The sequence below is a fragment of the Sparus aurata genome, chromosome 7, assembly GCF_900880675.1.
Source record: "Sparus aurata chromosome 7, fSpaAur1.1, whole genome shotgun sequence".
In the NCBI taxonomy this organism is placed as follows: domain Eukaryota; kingdom Metazoa; phylum Chordata; class Actinopteri; order Spariformes; family Sparidae; genus Sparus; species Sparus aurata.
Genome location: NC_044193.1, coordinates 18,868,175 through 18,888,079, shown reverse-complemented (window position 1 = coordinate 18,888,079; position 19,905 = coordinate 18,868,175). Strand labels below are relative to the sequence as shown.

At 40.2% G+C, this 19,905-nt stretch overlaps 3 protein-coding genes and 1 long non-coding RNA gene across 6 annotated transcripts in view; 2 read left to right on the top strand and 2 right to left on the bottom strand.

Moving 5' to 3' along the window:
- slc16a4 (solute carrier family 16 member 4) overlaps nt 1–6,866 on the bottom strand; it is a 28,006-nt gene extending 21,140 nt beyond the window's left edge. Inside the window, exons 1-4 of one of the 2 annotated variants that reach the window (XM_030421819.1) lie at nt 6,744–6,866; nt 3,999–4,318; nt 3,563–3,644; nt 1,715–1,855 (exon numbers count right to left, since the gene is read on the bottom strand). The gene's annotated coding sequence lies outside the window, so the exon portion shown is untranslated. Of the gene's footprint in view, nt 1–1,714; nt 1,856–3,562; nt 3,645–3,998; nt 4,462–6,743 lie in introns of those variants that run through there. The other variant, XM_030421820.1, reaches the window with a different exon arrangement.
- On the top strand, nt 4,384–5,183 carry LOC115584421 (uncharacterized). The gene is made up of 2 exons (XR_003984537.1): nt 4,384–4,670; nt 4,870–5,183. It is a non-coding gene; the product is annotated as an uncharacterized LOC115584421 (long non-coding RNA).
- A 1,304-nt stretch (nt 6,867–8,170) lies between the features above and the next one.
- lamtor5 (late endosomal/lysosomal adaptor, MAPK and MTOR activator 5) lies at nt 8,171–12,631 on the bottom strand. Its single transcript, XM_030421833.1, has 4 exons — nt 12,474–12,631; nt 12,320–12,381; nt 9,779–9,896; nt 8,171–8,553 (listed from the first exon to the last, which is right to left on the bottom strand). Exons 1-4 carry the CDS (start codon nt 12,506–12,508, stop codon nt 8,493–8,495), a joined length of 276 nt encoding a protein of 91 aa, XP_030277693.1. The 5' UTR covers nt 12,509–12,631; the 3' UTR covers nt 8,171–8,492.
- On the top strand, nt 12,100–17,682 carry prok1 (prokineticin 1). Of its 2 annotated transcripts, XM_030421832.1 has the most exons (4): nt 12,100–12,222; nt 13,420–13,482; nt 16,472–16,597; nt 16,942–17,682. In XM_030421832.1, the coding sequence occupies exons 2-4, from the start codon at nt 13,456–13,458 to the stop codon at nt 17,059–17,061; spliced, it is 273 nt and encodes a 90-aa protein (XP_030277692.1). In that variant the 5' UTR covers nt 12,100–12,222; nt 13,420–13,455; the 3' UTR covers nt 17,062–17,682. The 2 variants fall into 2 exon arrangements, with proteins under 2 accessions (XP_030277692.1, XP_030277690.1); XM_030421830.1 differs by lacking the exons at nt 12,100–12,222; nt 13,420–13,482 and adding an exon at nt 15,306–15,503.
- Nucleotides 17,683–19,905: the final 2,223 nt, after the last annotated feature.

The following is a 19,905-nucleotide window of genomic DNA, read 5'->3' as shown; positions in this document are numbered from 1 at the left end:
ATCCTTCACTTCGAACACATGTGTTGAGTGCTCTTCCTACCCCATAAAAAATGTCTAAAGCCAAATTATTAGAAGTATTTCAAATGCAGCATTGTTTACCTCAGTGTTTGCTAGCTCACAATCTTCCACCTTCCTCCCTCTGCTTGCACAGCGTAGCATATTTTGGCTTGTAACTGCCAACTGTTGGTCAGTGAATAAGTGTGAAATCATTGTCAGGAGTGTGTATAGACGCATGCACCTAAAAACAAAAAGGGGACCCACTCAGAAAAGAAAGAAAAATAGAGCCATAACATGACTAGAGGTGAACAAAAAAGCTTGACAGGGAACCTCCTAAAGAGGAGACTATACATGTATCAGCTTTCTACCAGCGAAGATTAATACCGTTCTCGTAACTGTCCATTCAATATTCAACTTGATCAATCACGTTCACATCTTGGCACTTTCATGAAAAACGCATGCTTTCTCATTCACACCTAACCTACGATTGCAGGGCAGAGGGACTGACAGGACATGCAGACAGGGTTTTGATGCTGTGATTGTTTCCATACTGATGTGATTCCAGTGTAGGAGACAGGGGGACAAAACTCAATAATGTGAGACAGAAAAATCAAGTGGCAATCTTCCAAAGTTTCAGTTTCTACCATCCCTCAACAAGTTCCAGAAACTAAGGACCAACAAGACTTCAAGGTTGGATGATACCAACTTGATTTGACTAATTCAGACTGTTGGATCCTGACATTAACTTCAGCTTAACCTTAACCTTCAACTTTTCTGCGCAGCACAGGGATTGTGGAGTTTGCTTCTTAAATTAGAATATTTTCTAGTCTCCCCATCCCCCTATGACAATAAAGTGAACATATTTGGGTCTTGGGCAAAACAGGACATTTGAAGACGTCATCTTGGACTTTTGGAAACACTGATTTACATATTATTCATGAAATTATCCAATCGATTATCCAAGGAAATTATTGACAAATGAACTGACAATGAAAATATTCTCTCCTGGCAGCTCTACCAGATTCCATGTCCGAGTCTATAATGGCTATAATATCATCAAATTTCAATGTCTCTCCTTTGGTTTAGGTCTTACGATGTTGCCATTTCCTGACTCTCACACACACACACACACACCCACACACACACACACACACACACACACACACACACTAAACTTTAGAGATCAGGGTCAGGCTGTTATGGGTTTAGCCAGTAAAACTGTGTGATCTTCTTCTGTGATTTGTTATTAGCACTTTTGCTCCTCTATGAAATTAAAAGTGCTTTCTACCAAATTCAAACCCTTTGAATTTGTTGCCACTGCAGCCAAGAATTCTGAATAACGTTGGAATGGAACATCTAAAGTGTATTGACTGACTTTTTTAATCAACAGCGAAACCATGACACAACTTTTTTTTAAAAATCTCTCCCACCAACTGAACTATCTGACTACTTATGCAGCAGATCTCAGGAGTCATACCTCGTTTTGCAACGCTCTTCATGAAAGTCTGATAAAAGCACAATGCACTCTAACTGCAAGTTCATTTGTGTAGATAATGTGTATCATGTAATCATGGACAATATACTCGAATAACATGAGAGTATTTTCAAATGTTGATTGACAACAAAATAACTCACAGGAAAGGAATCTAGCACACCTAAGAACGGCATCAGCTGCTCGCTGTCAGAGATGTCCTGATCAAACCAGTCTTTTATTTACCTCTGATGCTGATTTGTTCGGTGCCTGAAGGCTCTGTCTTGAGATGACGGATAAACTCAGCAGTCCTATTCTCTGAGTGTCATCCTCAGGTTGGCTGAAGGGGCACTTGTAACTATGGCTGCATCAAGATTAGCGGTTCACCTGCGACAAGAAGAGGACAAGGAGGGCGGTGAGACAACAGACATTGAAAACCTGAAAGCAAAGACATTAGTAGCACTCTCCAATAACTAATGTGGATATGTGCCGGGAATACTCTCTAATGACAATATTGTACATTCAATCCATCCTGTGATTACTGACTATTTTCCCTCTTATCCTCAGAAAGTCTTCACAGAAGTTACTAAATCTCACCCTCTGGAGATAACCAACATCTGTTATCACTGCACGGGCTTGCAATAAGACAAATTAAAACACTTTCTGCTTCTTCCAGCCAGATAATTTCCAATAATAATAATTTTTAATAATAATTTCCCAGTCTGGGATCATTAAAGTAATTCTATTCTATTCTATGTCCCCCTACGTTGCAGACTTCCGAGCTCTCCCCACAAGCGTCCACACCTGCAGGCATTAGGGGACCCCCCCCCCCCCCCCTTCCTACAGCTGTGCTTTAAGTGACTGAGCTCACAGCTTTTACAGGTTTTACAGGTCAAGGTTTGTCCTGTCCAGGCATTCTGTTTTAGTCCAGTGTCCTGCAGTGAACCTTTGCAAGCAAATATTGTTTGAACCGCTGATGGACAGACACTGATGGACAGCTCTCTCAATCTTTTTTCAGCTTTAAATCAAGAAATGACAACATGGAAATTTGGATATGGTTTTGTCAGACAAATGAGTATAAATACCATATCACAATATTTAAATGGCACGTACTCCTTATCCCTCAAAATGCAAATATTCTAACTGCTCGACACAAGATCACCATAAAGTCCATTCTCAGTGTGTGTGCACTGGCGGCTTCAAGTTACCACATCACACTATGGCGTCCAAACTATTTGTGATGTCACAAATCACACCTCTTGATAATAACATTTCTTCAATGAGTTGAAAAATGCACACTTTCGGCAATAAACGTGAAGAGAACATTAAACTGAAGGAAAGATAAAGAAAGAAAAACACACTTTTGCCCAGAGGAAGACTCTCCAATCTGCACGGACTCGTCTTGAACTTAATAGCCACAGCCAAAACAGCAGACAAATCAAATGCTGACACTTTAAATGGGCCATCCATAGGAGCCTAGTGCTAAGAGGCAAATCAGCTTCGAGGCAATTGCATAAAAAGTGGGTCAAAGAAGAATCCCGCTTCCAAAATAGTTACAAACTTCACGCCAACTCTGCAAAAACGCATTCAGGTCTGCAGTGTGTGAAAAACGTCTGCATCACAACTGCTGCCCCCCCTGCAACAGGTCCTTTATACACAGAGCACAACTTGGTACAAAGATACGTCTCCCTCTGCATCATTAGAAATGCAGCCTGACAACTTTGTTTTATTGTAAAGTTTAAAGGCCCACCAGAAAGACACTCATTTACTCACCATATCTAAATGTCAGGGTTTTGGCCTCACTCCTATCCAAACCCACTTTTTATTGCAGATTATGCATTGATAGCTGGAGAGCTATTTTTCTAAATTATTATATCCATGTTTTTTTTTTTTCACTATTTCATCCATCAAGGTGGAACCTGGAGCCTCCACCCCTGACCACAGCACTGAGCTCTGAGGGCAGCCAGTTATCAGTCCTAAAGGAATTGTGAGATTATGTAGTAAACGCAGCGCAGTGTTGAGCTGAGGGCGTTTGGTTCGGGGACGCACACGCAAACCCCGCATTATCGCAAGGACAGAACAGGGTAGTCTTACCGTGTGCAGCTGTGGACGAGTTGTTATCTTCACCCCACAGGCCTGTTGCATCGTGGCTCTCACTCGACTCAACTCAGTGCTGCTGGGGAAGTCAAGAACATGGTCGGTCAGTCAGACGCACTTTACGCGTCGAAAAGAAGACGTCATCTGGCATCTGACATCTGTCAGTGAAGAGGCACAAACTCGCACTGACGCAAGAAAAAAAAAAAGTTTTGAATGAAAACTACAAGCGCATTTGGAATCTTCAGAGAGCAGTTAGGAGGATGAGTTCTGTTTATTTCTCAGGGGAAAAGTTTGTTTTGACAAATAAATCACCAAAGAAAAAGTGAACAACAATCTGATCTTCTAATATCAGACATGATGAACGTGTCATTTTAAGTAAATGTGCCAATAATAATAATAATAATAATAATAATAATAATGATTAAATACATACCTGGAATCTTTTGCGCTCCTGTCCCAATTTTCAATTAGTTCAATTTGACGCGTAATTTGGAGGTTTCCCGCTCCGGAGTTGCGCGTCTGAGAAAGCAGTGCGTGTCAGCGGTGAGCGACTTTTGGGCTGAGACGATGTGCTGCGGGACCTTTTTCTCCGATGGTGACCGAGCCATAACTTTGCCTCTATGCGCGAGTCCCTCTGAGTTGCATCTCACGTTTCAGCCCCGACATCTCTGGCTGTGTGCTGAGGAGCCGCAGAGAGCAAAGCCTTCACTGAGGAGAGACACGTGACCGAGACGTAGCGGCAGTGAACCCCATCTGAGGGCTCACAGGGAGGGAGAGAGGGAGGGAGGGAGGAAAAGGAGAGAGAGAGAGAGAGAGAGAGAAAAAAAGCTCTGCGGTCAAAACATCAGAGCCACCGCAGACTTTCCTCTGGTCCTGAGTGTGAGGCAGTGCGCCACCAAGACGCACTGCACTGTCAGTCTGCAGCAGATAGGACACCGTGTGCTGTGACAGGAGGGGTTCACTCCTGCAAGGGAGCTCTAAGATGATCCAGAGATGCTGTAGGTGCATGAGACACCTGGTCCACCCCACTGATACCCTCCTCCAGTCAGCCCTCACTGGCAGAACAGAACCACAGCAAAGCCACTCAAGGGAGACATCTACTTTGGTAAGGTGAAGTTGTAAAGCATATTAAAATAGGTTTAAACTTCTTAAAAGATCAAGAAAATTGAGTACTGATGACAAGGTGAGGTATTTCTTGTCATTATGGTTAAAAAATTAAACAATGTATGAGTCCTGATACATCTTATTATGAAAATGGAGTTTATGGACTTTACAGCAGCGGATACTTCTGTATCTTTCGCCAGAAGGCAGCAGGGTGAGAAGACTGTGGAGACACCTGCCTTCACCGATGTCACTGACGCCCTGATGGGTACCAGTGATGTTCTGGGTGGTTCTAATCGCCAGCCGTAAAGCCTTCCTGTCCCGGAACCGTGCACGAACCATGCACGTTTGGGATATTTTTATCATCATCATTATTATCACATTTGTATGAAATTGTATGAAAATATAAAACTGAAACCTCACGTGGCAGCAAAAACTGCGCAGTTGTTCACATAACATACATAAGCGACAAAGTGAAGTAAAAAAAATAAATAAATAAAAAAATATTAATGAAAATGAAAGGAATATCAGTGATGTCCATCAGTCAGACGCCTGCCTTCCAGTAACTGTAACGGGTTGTTATGTGACAGAAGGAGTAATTAATCACGGAGTAATTACTGCATCGATTATGCAGTAATCTTTTAGTAATAACTGAACTCCAGGTTGATCCATTGCTCAGTGATCTGTTGGTAATGCCTCGGGGCTCCGGTAAAGGAAGGTGTTCTCTGCGTCCTCAGATGAGTGAATGCAAGTGTGGGCCTCCTCATTCCTCTGTCACCACTATTTCCACCGTTTAAGGGTACAACATTTGGAGGAACCGCTGGGATGCTTTACCATCCTCGAGCTGTAGTGGAAACCTCTCATCGAATATCCCTCTAAATTACCCAGGCATCAGAGAAAGGTGTCAAGAAAAGCGGTCGAGGCGGGCGATCGTCAGACAACCTGGCTGTAGAGCAACTGATTAAAGTATACAATACGCTTCAGATATCAGGACTGGGAAAAGAACATGTGACTGGTAAAACTCGCAGCCAATTAATTGCACATGTTATAAATCTTCTTGAGTGGGAAGCCGAGTTAGAGGATGAGGGCATGTCAGATCTCCTTAGTGTTCAAGACATTATAGACAAAGTTCAAATGACAATCAGCCTGGATGAATATGAAAACACTGATCAAACTGATGGACAAGACAACCTGCAGAAAGAGCTGGAGGCACTGAGGTTGTCACTACTAGAGAAAGAGAATGGAGTTGCATGGACTTGTAACCCCTTCCAAAGTGCAGCACCCCTGTAAAAAGTATGCCCACAGCCCCCCCAAATTGCAACATGTGGCATAAAGATTTTAAGATATCAGGCCAGATAGGCAGGCAGGGTCAAAAAGATGGGCTAACCTTTTCTAGCCTGGCCAGACAAATTGAAAATGGGCTTACAAAAGACTACCCAGAGATCATCGATAAGGTTATTCGTGCCATCACACTGTGCCATTCACAACTCACTTCTGAAGTACAGAGAGGTATAGAAACCCCCCAGAGTTTCCTGATTAGAGCGATGGACTTGAGACAGAAAATTCAGTTTGCCTCTTGGCAAGCCAATTCAAACTTGAAATATGACCCAGCACTAGTCCAGAGTCTATTTATGCACACTGTCCTAACTGGCCTACAGAATGACAATATTAAAAGCGACCTAAAGCCTTACCTCCAACAAACAAGTACTTAAGAAGAATTGCTGCTTGAGAAACTGAACATTGCCTGTGCCAATGAAAAGGAAAGACAGGACAAAAAGAAACATGCTGCTCCATCTCGAGTAACTAATGTGCATATGGTCCATACAAGTGAAGTGCCGGTGGAAAAGAAAACCATGACCCAGCAAAGCACAGCCACGCTGGCCCCTGATCTGCTGTTAGATTAAAGAAATGTGCTCTGATATGGTGTTGTTGAAAGATCTGTGAACTGAGAGGAAGAAGAAACCAGAGAATCTGTCCAAATATCCACACCTGCACCCCAACAGTATTCCCAACCAAGCAGAGAATTAGAAAAATGCGTCTGCCCCTTATCCAGTGTTCTCACCCCCACAGCCCTCACCTTGTAAGACTGGAGCACATGCCATGCCATTTTATCACCAACAGTCATCAGCAGCAGTGCAAGAGTACCAGCAAGCCTTTGGTCCTGGATGGATGAGAGGAACAGCCCAGTTTCAACAAGGATTTGCACCACAGTGGTATTACCCAGCGACACCCCCCCCCCCCCCCACCCCCACCCCCACCCCCACCCCAAGATGTTTCACTTGTATTCAAGCAGGTGAGGAGTACTTCCAACACTGTTTCAGAGTGTAAGCCTTACCTTTAAGAGAGAATAAGACCCTGACTTTAATAGCTCAGTCTGTAGGGACTTGGCTTGGATACTCCAAGGTTGCCGGTTCAAATCCCACTCAGACCAAATAAAGTATTATGTGGACTAGTAGTTGGAGAATGCTAGTTCACATCCTGGGCATTGCTTGGGGTGCCCTTGAGCAAGGCACTGGCCCCTAACACTGCTCGGTGGGCGCTGTGGCATGTGTGGCAGCCCCTTCAGTCACATGCACTGCATGTGTGTGCGCACCTGTGTGCGTGTAATGTGTGTGGAAAAAATAATTGCCCTTGCGGGATTATAAACAGTACATAAAATAAAAAAAAAGAAAATAAAGTCTGCATCTTCCTACTTTTTCCCTGTCATCTGTGTAAGAAAAAAAGATGGTACTCTGCGTTTATGTATTGACTACAGGGAACTCAACAGGAAAATGCACCCAGATCGCCACTCCATCCCCAGAGTACAGGACATTATGGACAACCTGGGGGGGAATACATTCTTCATGCTACTGTATCAGGGTAAGGCATACAGCCATGGGTCCATTGCCAAGGACAGTAGGCATTTAACAGCTTTTGTGACCCCCTGGGGCGTGTATGAGTGAATTTAAATCCCATTTGGCCCCATGAACGCACCAGCTGAGTTCCAGCGCTGCATGGAGTAGTGTTTGGATGGTTTAAGGGATGAAATATGTGTGCCTTATCTTGATGATGTGCTTGTGTTCAGAAGAACAGTTGAAGATCAAGCCAATGATGTCTGGAGAGTGTTACGATGACCGAGGGAGCACGGAATAAAGCTGAAACCCCGAAAATGTGAACTGTTTAAAGCAGAAATATGGTACCTTGGGAGGATTGTGTCAGCTGTGTTCCTAAAGGTGAAGTAAGTAATAACTGTCCACCCGTCAAACTCATACTTAAAACATATCAGGGGTCAGCATATCTCCATAATATCTTCTAACTAGAGCTGCTGTCTCGCTGGTCAGATCTCAGTGAAATATGACTTGAGGGGCTTCACAGCAGCCTTAACTAATGATTGTTTAGCCTGAAGGTAGTTTTTGGCTGTCACCTGTATGTCTGTGAAGATTCTCGCACAGCTGCCAAAGAAAGTTAATTGGTTAACCACAAAACACTGAGCAAAAGAGAAAATAATGAATACTTAACACGGAAGAGGGCAGCACGAAGTCAAGTTAAAGTTTATTAAAGCCTGTTATTCTGTGCATGACTGCCTTGGCTGCAAGTGTGCGGAACAAAAACACACACACACACATCACATGAAAGCAATAAAATAAAAGAAAGAACACTCAACATAGTAAAGTAAGCAATCATGTTCTGGTTTAAATATGAGATTTAACACACAGAAAACACAACAGACACGAGCAGAAAGCTGACAGTCTTTCACAGAGTTCATCAGGCCAAGTGATTAAAACTTGTGTGTGTGTTAACATGTACATTTCTTTACAGTTAAACTCCTCCGTGTCTCTTGCCGTCTTCAGGATGCTATCTTGTGAACTGCTACTGTGATGGTCCCATGAGTCCTCACCAGAATGTTTCTACAGAAAGCAAACAAACACAAAACGATTCAATTGGATACAAGTGTTTTTATGATAAAATAATAATCATACAGACACATAAAATGGATTAATCAACATTTGTGGATCTCTCTCTTTCGGACTGCATTATTATTGTTGCTGATATTATGAGTTTAACAATTATCTTTAGTATTTATCATCATCATCATCGTCAATTAATTCACACTGTGCCAAGTGTAAATGCTGTTTCAAAGGATTTCTCAACCTCCCACAAATAAACTGGGTCAACCCAAGCCATGTCCTGCCAAGTACCCTTGGATTGCTTTTAAAGACTTATTTTTTTATGCAAAGGTCTTCTTATAAGTGTGTTTAAGTTTTGAGGTATATTTTCTCTTTTTAATTACACTGTACTTGATTCTTGATATTGCACTGTAGTCTTGCTCTATTTGAATGTACCCGTTGCTTTTCTAACTTTTTAACTTTGGTGTTTATCATCCATTGTTATTAACTTTGTTTTCTTTAATTACTTTGAATCTATTATTGTGTTTTTGTGTTTGTTGTGAAACATTTTGTGACACTGGTTTTGTTAAGTGCTATACAAATAAACATTATTATTATCATCATCATCATCATCATCATTATTATCATTACTATGATGATGTTCAGTCAAAAATCATAATCGTAAAAGTATCTGGAGTACAACTGCAGGATTTTACAAGGTCCCAATAATTTAATTATGGATCGAATGGATAAATGCCTGTCACATTTTGTTTTGAAACTGAATATCTGTCCCAGTCATCAAGTCATTGATTTACAACTTGTTGACAGACACTGTAATCTTAGAAACCAGCCTATAAGTCACAACAAGGCAGCAGACTCATCTACAGAGTGAAGACAAACACAATAAGGTCTTTCATTTTAAGTAACTTCTTTCTATTAAAAATAATAATTATAATAATAAGTCACCGATACACGTGCAAAAGGAGATGTTTTGTCCAGAAGGTGGCAGCACAGCCATGCAAATGAAAATAACCTCCTTCGGCAAGACTTTGAACACAGTCTGAGGTGCAAATTATGAACACAATCTTTGATTTTGGATCTCTTTCAACTGTTTGCCCAGGATTTACTGATTCTCTCTGAGTATTAATCAAGCCCAATACAGTCATAACTCTTACATTCACTCAGAAGGAGAAAAAAAGAATAATCAGTCAAGCGAAAAAGACAAAAAGGTTGCGTCAGTGCTCACCCTGACTCAGACTCCAGGCAAACAGTCGGGCTGTCTGTCGGGTCTCTGGTGAGAGCTGCAGCTTGTTTGGCCAAAACTGACACAACACCGCCGTGTTCATCAGACAGGGAGCCTCGGCCTGGTGATTGTTAGATAAAAACAGAGTTTAAACGTGCTGCACTGAAGAAAGAAAGAAAGAATGAAGCCAAAGGAGGCACTAATGGAACTTTCTCCTGAGGTAACTGAAGTGCACCCAACCATCTGTTGTATCTACAACTACTAGGTGTGGCTCTCCGAAGTTAAAAGTAATCTACCTGCTCACGTTGATCAAGGAAACATATTTTCACTGCAGTCAGACAGCTTCTTAAATGTGAATGTTTTCCGGTTTCTTTGACTCCTCTATGACAGAACACTAAATATCTTTTCGTTGGTACAAAAAACATTTGCCGAGATCATGTTGTGCTCTGGGAAACACTGATAAACATTTGTTACCATTTTTTCCATTTTATAAATACAAACAACTAATCAATCGAGAACACAGTCATCACTGATCGACAATAATCAACATTCATTAGTTGCTGCCCTATTCACATCCAAGCTGCTCTCTAAACTATGTTGAACCTAAGCTGATACAACATGGAAATGATGTTTGTGTTGTAATGACATTGATTTTTAAGTGTAACTGTTATCAGTCAGTTAAACTGTTAGATTCAACAAGGATTGCTCTACACTCTGCTCCCTTGAGTACAATCAGAACACTGGTGCTGGCACCTGACTTTGTTTGGGGTTACCAGGATAGATACCCACCTTTCCCCCTTTTTCTTAGTCTTGGTGTGTGTGTGTGTGTGTGTGTGTGTGTGTGTGTGTGTGTGGTAGAACAGAATAAATACAAAAAAGCAAACAATGTTTCATAAGTTTCAGTACTTATTGATAATCGATCGATTCCTGCAGATTCAACTTCAGTCATCCTTAACTTTCACATGTTGTTGTTTACAGCTGTCATTTCTCAAACACATTAAATACACACCTTCCAGTCAGGGGGAAAACTGGCCATTATGCGGGTTCCACATTTACTGACTATGAACCTTTTTTGCAGAAGGGAAGATGTGAAATTCACTGTATGTGATGTGTTTTGGTTGGAGCAGGTTTGGTAAACACAGAAGGAAGAGGCAGAGGGAGGACAGAACCTAAACTCCCTTCTTTGAGGATATCACAAAGATGCAGAAGAGTTTGATATATAGTAGATAACATGCATGTGAATAGTCAGACAATAGTGTTTGAGGGCCAGTTTTGGGGTGAATTATGTTTTGTGTTTCTTTTTTTCTTTACACTTCCTGCAAAAATTAATCCACTTTCAGTTTGACATTTCTGTTACACAGAAGGTAATTACTGTTAATAGGAGACAGAAAGGTGAACATATACAACTCGAAACCAGTAAATAGACTGTTTGAACTAGTGTTTTTATGGCATAAGGTTAATGTCAATGAGAAATGACAGCAAGAAACACTAGTTGAGTGGCATCTGTAATACTAACCCTGTTGTTCAAACATTTCACTGTCTTGGCTCAAAGGGGCACTGTGTAGTTTTGGAGAAGACATTCAACCTCAGAATTGTAATATTTACAATATTAATGAGGTATTAATACAAACTCAGAAATATGTTGTTTGTGCATTGCTGATTAAAACAAACTGTTCACAGAGAAAAATAAAGTCCTGAGAACACTGTTTGATGCTACAGACATGGCAGGGTCCAACACATATAAACAAACAAAACAGTATTAAATTGTGTTGTTCTTTAAGGTCAGTTTGTTTATTCTGTTCATTCAGGGATAAAAAAAACCAAAAAAAAAAACCAGTCAATGAAGATCTTTCTCTTCTGATTAAAGATTATTTCTTTCATTTGACTCATCAGTTACATGTTTGTTATTGGACTACAATGAATTATTGTTTTCATAATCAGATATATTTCTTATTAATTCATTCTTCCATTGGTCTCTTGAATATCACCAAATGATGAAAAATGGTTATCGCAAGTGTCCAGAGCCAAAGGTTTGCTCAACAACCGTTGAAAAGCCCAAGATGTTCAGTTTACTATCATAAAAGACTAAGAATACCTAAAAAAGGTCAATTAGACAAGCTGCATCCAGTTTGTTTTGGCCATTTATGGTTTAAAATGTTCATTTAGTTGTTGAGCAATTAACAAAATGGCTCTCAAGCATTTTCGCCTGTTTTAAAGAGGATTGTGTTTCAGGAAAATGTTCAGCAATTGAAAAAAAAGAAAGACTATAAACACGTTTTCTTTAATAAATAATCATTGGAAAAGTGTTGAGACAACATCATTGGTCAGTTATTTGAGTGATTCACATGTAGAAACGAGTCTTTCCTGTCTGAAGCAGGTGTACTTGTTTGGAGTAATGTCATGGGAGCTAACAACAGAGGAAACCCTCACTTCGCCCTAATGCCAAGGTAAGTTTGGTGTTATTCATTTTGAGAAAACACATTCCGGAAATATCTCAGATAGATACAACACGAGAGATAGATAGAAGCAACTTTGTTTTCTTACAGCCGAGGTTGTGTCCCTGTTGATCCGTGCACAGCACCCCGACGACTGCTGGGTTTTTCATACTGCCAACAACAAACAAACAAAGAGCGATAAGTCGTCTTTAACGTCCCGACATTTAAAATACAAACTCACACTGAGTCTGGTATCAACTTACGTGTCATCTAGGTGTTGTTCGAGGGTCGACTCCATCCTTAACGACCGTAAATAACTGCAAAATGTAAGTTTTTTGGAGGAAGTTTTGTTTTGTTGTCTGCTCCCTCACAGCTTCCGGGTGCAGTCAGCTGACTGTCACGTGAACGAAGGGTGCCTGTGAGGACAAACTACACGAAAGGCGGCAAAATAACAAACAACCCCCAAAATTGACGGAGAAAGTGTAAACTCTAAAAAATGAAGTGTGTAAAGTATACAGTGCGTTATTATTTAAAAACATGCATTTTCTATCTAATGTAATATAGCTATGGGTAGTTATGTAGTGTTTATATGTCTGTATGAGGAGATTTCATATTCTGTCATCAGCATTTGATATATAAGCTTAATATCCTGTTGATGCAATTGTTATTATTCGTGGCTTCTTCTCCGTGACTGGACTGAAATAATTTTCTTAACTTGATTAGTTATGTGATGAAAGCCTGCCTCTATATTTCATCATTCATGTCACCCTCTTCATCCAGGCCTCAGTAAGAAATTAATTTCGATATTCAGAGTTGCATAAATTCAAAATTTCATTACTTGAGCTATTTTTCCTCCCTCTGGAATCTTTATTGATAATGTAGCTCCCACTTTGTTCCCACACATTGCACAGGCGGTCACACTCAGATGACTCTCACAAATAAGCTAAAAAGGCTCCAGAGTCACACACTCCTCAGTCATAAAACAGATATTTGCAGACACGAGACGTTTTCTTTTTTTTACATTCAGCTTTAGAAAACAGGAAGAAAAAAGATAAATGCTTACAATATTTCTCAACATAATGTGAACTTTACCGGTGTCTCGTCTTTATTGAACATAAAATATAGTATTAATATTATGAGTGTAAACCAGGAGCCTTGTTTCTCTCTGCCTTTTGTTGACAAATTTTATTAATGTGTTTTCTTCAAAAGTTGGCCGGAGGCCACTGCCCAGGCTCGCCTCCCTGCATGATTTCTGCTGCCTGTCCCAAGACGGTGAGGCTTCAGTGCTCCTGCTGACAAGGCAGAAATGGGTGAATGTAATTATGTGGCCACTGCATTGGAGGAATCCATCACCTGAGCAGCAGCAGGGTAATGTCCTGCTGACTAACCCATGGGGTATCCTCCCCCTCTTCTCCTCTAATTCCCATCCTTTCCTCTCCTCTTTGCTCACTCATATTTCTCTCCTGGCTGTTTAAATCACAGCCTGACTGCTTCTGCTGACAAGCTGCTGCCCGTCACTGTCTGATTGTGCACGTAGGCTAACACACGCATAAGGGAAAGTTTATGCATGCATAATGATTTAAAAGGTCCACGTGCATGTTGTATCTTCTTCTCTTGACACACACAAGCACACACACACACACACACACACACACACACACACACACACAGAATCTTTCATCTTGTCTGAAGGGAGGTTGGCATAAAGAGTAGATCCCATTATTTTCTACATATGGCCCCTTCACACAACCACAGTAAATCTCCAAATGAGCCGAACCCAAGATAGAGATCTGACTCAGAGACAGTGTATCATCACCCTAACATGTACTGGAGAACAGGTAATATAATTCAGGTATTTCACCTTTTTTTATGCAATTGAGCACATAATCATGTGATATTATTCATATTCTTTTATCCATTATGTGACACTGTTGCTTATTAAGCATTTTCAGAGAGGTGTAATGAGCGGGAGTCTTTCCAACCTGGAAACAAACTGAACCAAGTTATTCCTTCTCATCTGACAGATTCTAAACACATTTTATTGTCAAAATGTATGTTTTAAATATAAACCAAATGAGTATTTAAATGGGCTCTGTTGAATTTCTGTGTTGTGCTGGAAGCTGGACATTAGTTTAGGTTAGTGGACTCCATTACTCAATTAACGTTAGCTACTGTTGCTCTCTGTGAGCGGCTCTTGAGGACGTGCAAAAAGTCACATCCTTTGGACTGTCATGGAAAATTTAAACCAAAGTCCTTCACAAGGAAATCCACAGTCCAGAAAAGTAAACCAACTTAAACAAATCGTCCACGGGCTTGTATAGGCAACCAAGAGAGACGGGGAAGGTCTAATTTTTCATTTCATGCTACAGTCTGCTCACATATGACCAATACAACAGTGATTTAATTTAAATTGATACAAATTGTTGGATAGAGTGACTTTAAGATCATTTACATCACACTGATTACAGAGTCATTTATGTGACAAAGAGAATGATTTAACTGTACCGGCCTTGTTTTAATGTGGTGATGTCTTAAACACGACAGCTGTCACAGAACATGGCATCCTGAAGCACATCACCAATAATGAAATAAGGAATATCACTTTCCAGCAATACAAACGATTCACATGACGCCCAGTCCATGAGTCAGTCGGTGATAATTTGAGTAAACTTGTTATATGGCCTTGATGTTGATTTGTCTTTTCCTGCCGCTCAAAACTGACAAATAACTCTGGATTTCATGGCACCTGTGCCCTTTTTCTCTCATGGAGGTGTCGTTCATTCGTTTCAGCTCATATGAATGTCATCAGTTGTTGAGTTTCATACTTTTTGTGAGTTAGCTTGGACCACTTGAGTCATGGAAACACTGTCAGCCTGTGCTTTGAGCAGATGTGCCCAGACCCTGAAGATCTACAGGTAGAGGGGACGACTGTGAGCCTCCATCAAGCCGTCATCCGGATGAGTAAGATGACGAAGCTTCTGATGAGAGGGCGTAGGGGGATGTCAGACAAGGGGAAAGAGGGAGGGAGGGAGTGTTGGGTGGGGGTTATGAAGTGGATAAAGAGAGGGAGAGAGTGCAGCTCCCCCCTCTGAGGAGTTCTGGGAACCTTTATGAGTGACTGGAGAGCCGGGGATCCAGTGCGAGGTGCTAGAGAGAGCGTTAACAGCTGTTGTCCAGTGTTAAGGGTGTTGTGAGAGTCCAGTTCTCCTGTTGCTGTCATGGGCTTCAGGGCGGTGCTGCTGTCTTTGCTGCTGGTGTCTCTGAGCCTGTCCAGAGGAGCTGTAATCACCGGGGTGAGTGAGACGAATCAGGCAAAGTCATTTTCTGTCTTTTTTATCTGTTAATTAGGAGTTTTTCTAATTACTCAAAATTACAAATGACTCTTTTGAGTAATGTCTCATTAAAAACAACAGTTTAGATTTTTATTATCTGGTCTTTGTTTGATTGTGCATTGAGACACTCGTTGATTTTACACATTGGTTATTTGAATTATCACTTAATCCATCAGGGTTTTTGTTTTGATTACTTGATTTATCATTTAGCATGTAAAATGGTGACAAATGCCCACCACAAGGTGTTGATAGGTTGTTTTTTGTCTTACAAAATGTCCAAATGCCAAGATATTGAAGTTATAACAGTATAAGACAGAGAAAGGCACCAAATCCTCACACTTAAGAGGCAGGAGCCAGTAAATGTAGGGGGTTTTTTGCTTGATAAATGACTCAAATGGGTGATTTAGTATAAGAAAATTGGCAATTTGTTTTCTTTTGATGAATTAATTAGCCAGTTATTTTAACACAGATGTTGTCTATGCATTGAGAAATGTGCTGTACTTGCACTCAAACCATTACATACACATTGTTTTACGTAATACCAGCCCTTGACACTTCATTTTTGGTCGCACATTCAGACGATAAATGTGCCCATAAAAGGAGCTATATATGCAAACAGCGTAGTCCAATTTTCAGGATAATTGTCTAAAATTTGATTACACTTGAGTGACAGGAGACCACATCCTCCTCCGCTTCAAGCCGGCTGGAAAAAAAACGAGAGGAAATTATCTCAGTCCTCTGATTGATATTCATTTGTAAATGGATTAGGGAGATGACAGGCAATGGATGAAATGTCTCTGACTGTACGAACATGAGAGGACGTCTCTATTAACGCGGAACAGAACAAAACTCATTCCCTGGCATTAAAAGAACTCCCCTCGTCTGACCTTCTGCCTCTTTTATTCTTTTTCTGTCTGTCTCTCCTGCAGGCCTGTGAGAGAGACGTACAGTGCGGGTTCGGTTTTTGCTGTGCCGTCAGTCTGTGGCTGAGGGGTCTGAGGATGTGCGTCCCGAGAGGTGTGGAAGGGGATGAATGCCACCCCTTTAGTCACAAGGTGGGGAGAAATCTGAAGTCACTAATCTGCCTGCGTCACGGTCTCATACTCTTTTTCTCTCTCGCCCACACTTGTTCTCTGCGTTAGTGGAAACTCAGATGATATCAGGCGCTGGCAGGTTGGCTGAAGATTTAGAAAAACTGCTGATAACTGCAAGAGGCTATTGATCTCCTCTCAGGAGTGAAGCGTCCAATCAGAGCCATACATCACTTTGATCAAATGGCAACAATTAGTTGTTCTAACACCACTGATTCAGAGTTTAAAAAAACAACTCCACCTGTCAGCCGATGAAGGATTTAAACTGTCAGATTATAACCTCCTCCTCCTCCTCTTCCCACTTTCAGGTGCCCTATCCAGGCAAAAGGCAACACCACACCTGCCCCTGTCTGCCCCACCTGGTGTGCACCAGGTACGATGAGAGCAGGTACAGATGTACTGACGACTTCAAAAACATGGACTTTTAAAACATGCAGATGAAGAGGAGCCTAACAGAAATGAGATTTCGGAGTGAAGATCAGAAACATATTTTATCTTCACTGACTGTGTTCTTCATTTGTGTTCTCTATGCACTATACTACATAGTTTTGATTCTATTAATCCACATATCAAGGACAGAAAAGACCAGAGCCTCAGTAGACATCAGACACTTTTTACTTCTTAAAAAAACCCCAAATGTGTTATTTATGATTGATTTGTTTTTCCTGCTCATTTTATGTTAATTTATCGAGAGAAATGTATAAATATATTATTGTCAATAAAAGTGTAACAACAACATTGCCACTGGCTGTATGCCCTGTGGATTTGTTTTTTTTCCATGTGCAGTTTATGTTGCTTGATTAAACATAATGTGTGTTATGGGATGGAGGTGTCAGACGGTTTTAATCACAGTCTGATTAAGATGAAGGTCACAATCAGAGTCTCCATTACCTTCGTGAGAAAACTCTCGACTTTGCTGACTAACTGAACTGAACTGAAAGCATCTGACTTGTGCCAAATATTTGACCACTGCAGATGTCAATTAAAGGGCAACTCCATCAGAACACACAATTTAAGAGTTTTGTTTTTTCAAATACACATGTACTAACTGACTTTGTAGCAATTAAGGAATAAATAAGAAAAACTTTGTGATGTGTGAACGATATTTCTGGGCACAAGATGGTTTGAAGTAAAAAGTACTTTTTTATTGAATCAACCATATGAATCACATTATTATCACTGATAGTAGTAGTGGTACAAGCATCAATATTAGCATAATTATCATTGAAAAAGATTATTTTGATAAAAACAAATAGAAATAGATACTAGACAATGGGCCAGCAGATTTCCAGCTGTAGAATTCTTCACAGTACAGATGTTTTCACAGTAAATTTACTCACGTGTCATTTTGAGCACTTGCAGTTATTGAAGTGTACTTTATTACACTGACAGCTGTGGTTACTAGTTACTTTGCAGTTTGCAGATCATGTTACCATGCAAGAAATTAAAGGAGCAGTTTGTCTGTTTGTTCTTTCGACTCACTCTTTCCTCCAACACAGTAGGTCTTTCTTAGTTCTCCAGTTCTTTAATGTTGTCGGGGTAGTTTTAGTTTCCTGAGTGGCTTCTTTGTGTTCCTGTCTTGACGTGCGTTGTTCTTCCAGAACTGCAGCGTGCTGATCATCATAATGCTCCTCAGCTGACGTGTCCATTGTTTCATCTGTTTCTTTTCTGTTGTTCTCTCCTTTTTTCCCTGCTTGACTTGACATTGTCTTCTCTTTAGGGCAGTGTTGACTTCTTTTTCTTACTGTTTTTGACAAATATGCTAGTTTTGTCAGGGGTTTTCAGGGAGCAGACACCAATGAAAGTCCTCCGAACAGTTCACAGATGACTGTATATCCCGATCACCCCGATGCCAATGGAAAGTCAGGTGAAGTTTGTAGACAACAAAACATTTCTGGAGCTTGTGTTGAAACAGTGTTGCAGCGTTCTACTAAATTAATTTAAATTGATTAAATCAAAGAAAACCAACAACATTTAATTCCTTTGTACAGCTTGTTTGTCATAATCCAATTTTCCAGAAGCCAAGAGAACCCAAATAGAGTTGAAAGATGTTGTTTACACCCTTTTAAAAATTGAAATCTTCACTGTAGCTGCTAAGCTAAAAGCATTAGCTTGCCATACCATGAAGTGGGGCAGGAGCTCAACTGCACATCGAGGGTGTAAATGAATTCTTTTTGAATTAATTTTGGATCTCAGGAGATTTCAGAGACTTGGATTACACCAGACGAGCTCTAATGGAGCCCTGTTTAAAAGAAGTCCCCATCTACTTCAGGCTGTTTTGCTGTAAAGCTTCAGAAATGTCACATCGATTGCGAAACTGACAAACAAAGAAGCTACATATATATTAATATATTATGACAAGTGAAAAATAGGACAACAACTGTTACTCTAACTGTTGATATTTTCTGTACATTTAATTGCCAATGTGTATCTACTGTCACTCAAGTCACATTTATGTATTTTCACATTTATGAATCATAATACTTTTCCCACCTCTGTGCTTTGATAAATGTTACTTACTTATGAAATCAATTCAATGCCAAAGCCAAAAGGTTATGAAAGTTCTGAGTGGGATTTCAAATCAAATGAATTATAAATTATAAACTTTGTCAGCATTACATGAAAACAACTTGCTAATCAAAGTCAAACCACAGTATATCTACTCGGTTTAGATTAAAGTTCACATAGAGTTTTGACGCTGTTTGTTCACACTTCAAGTCAATTCCCTGACGTCTTTGTTATGTGTATTACTGTTATCAGCTACCCACATAATCTCAGTTCACACCCTTGAAACACGTGGAAAGTTTCCATATCAATGTTAAACAGAAGTTTTGTTCATCAGAACATCTGACCTATGCATAGTTCACATTGTGTCACACTGTAAACACTTATCCTGCACTTATATATTCAAATGATCAGTTAGATAATAAAAGTTGAAGAACTATTTTGCTGAACTGTTTTCCACATTAAGGAGTTTTCATCAACAATGCTGAGATAATCATTAATAATGTCACACAGAACACAGATTTCAATTGATTTTATCAATGTATTTGACATGAGCAGCTTCTACTCATTAAGATTATTTTAACTGTATACAATAAACAAACAAACGTATAAAATATCAATTAATTTGAGATGAAAACTTTAAACTCAAACTTTAAGAAGCAAACTTGTTTCAAAGTAAAAATGTTGCCACAAAATAGTTGAGTAATTCCAGCAAAACTCTTCATTGTTTAATTGTTTAATGGAATATTTGCTTCTAGATAAGAGAC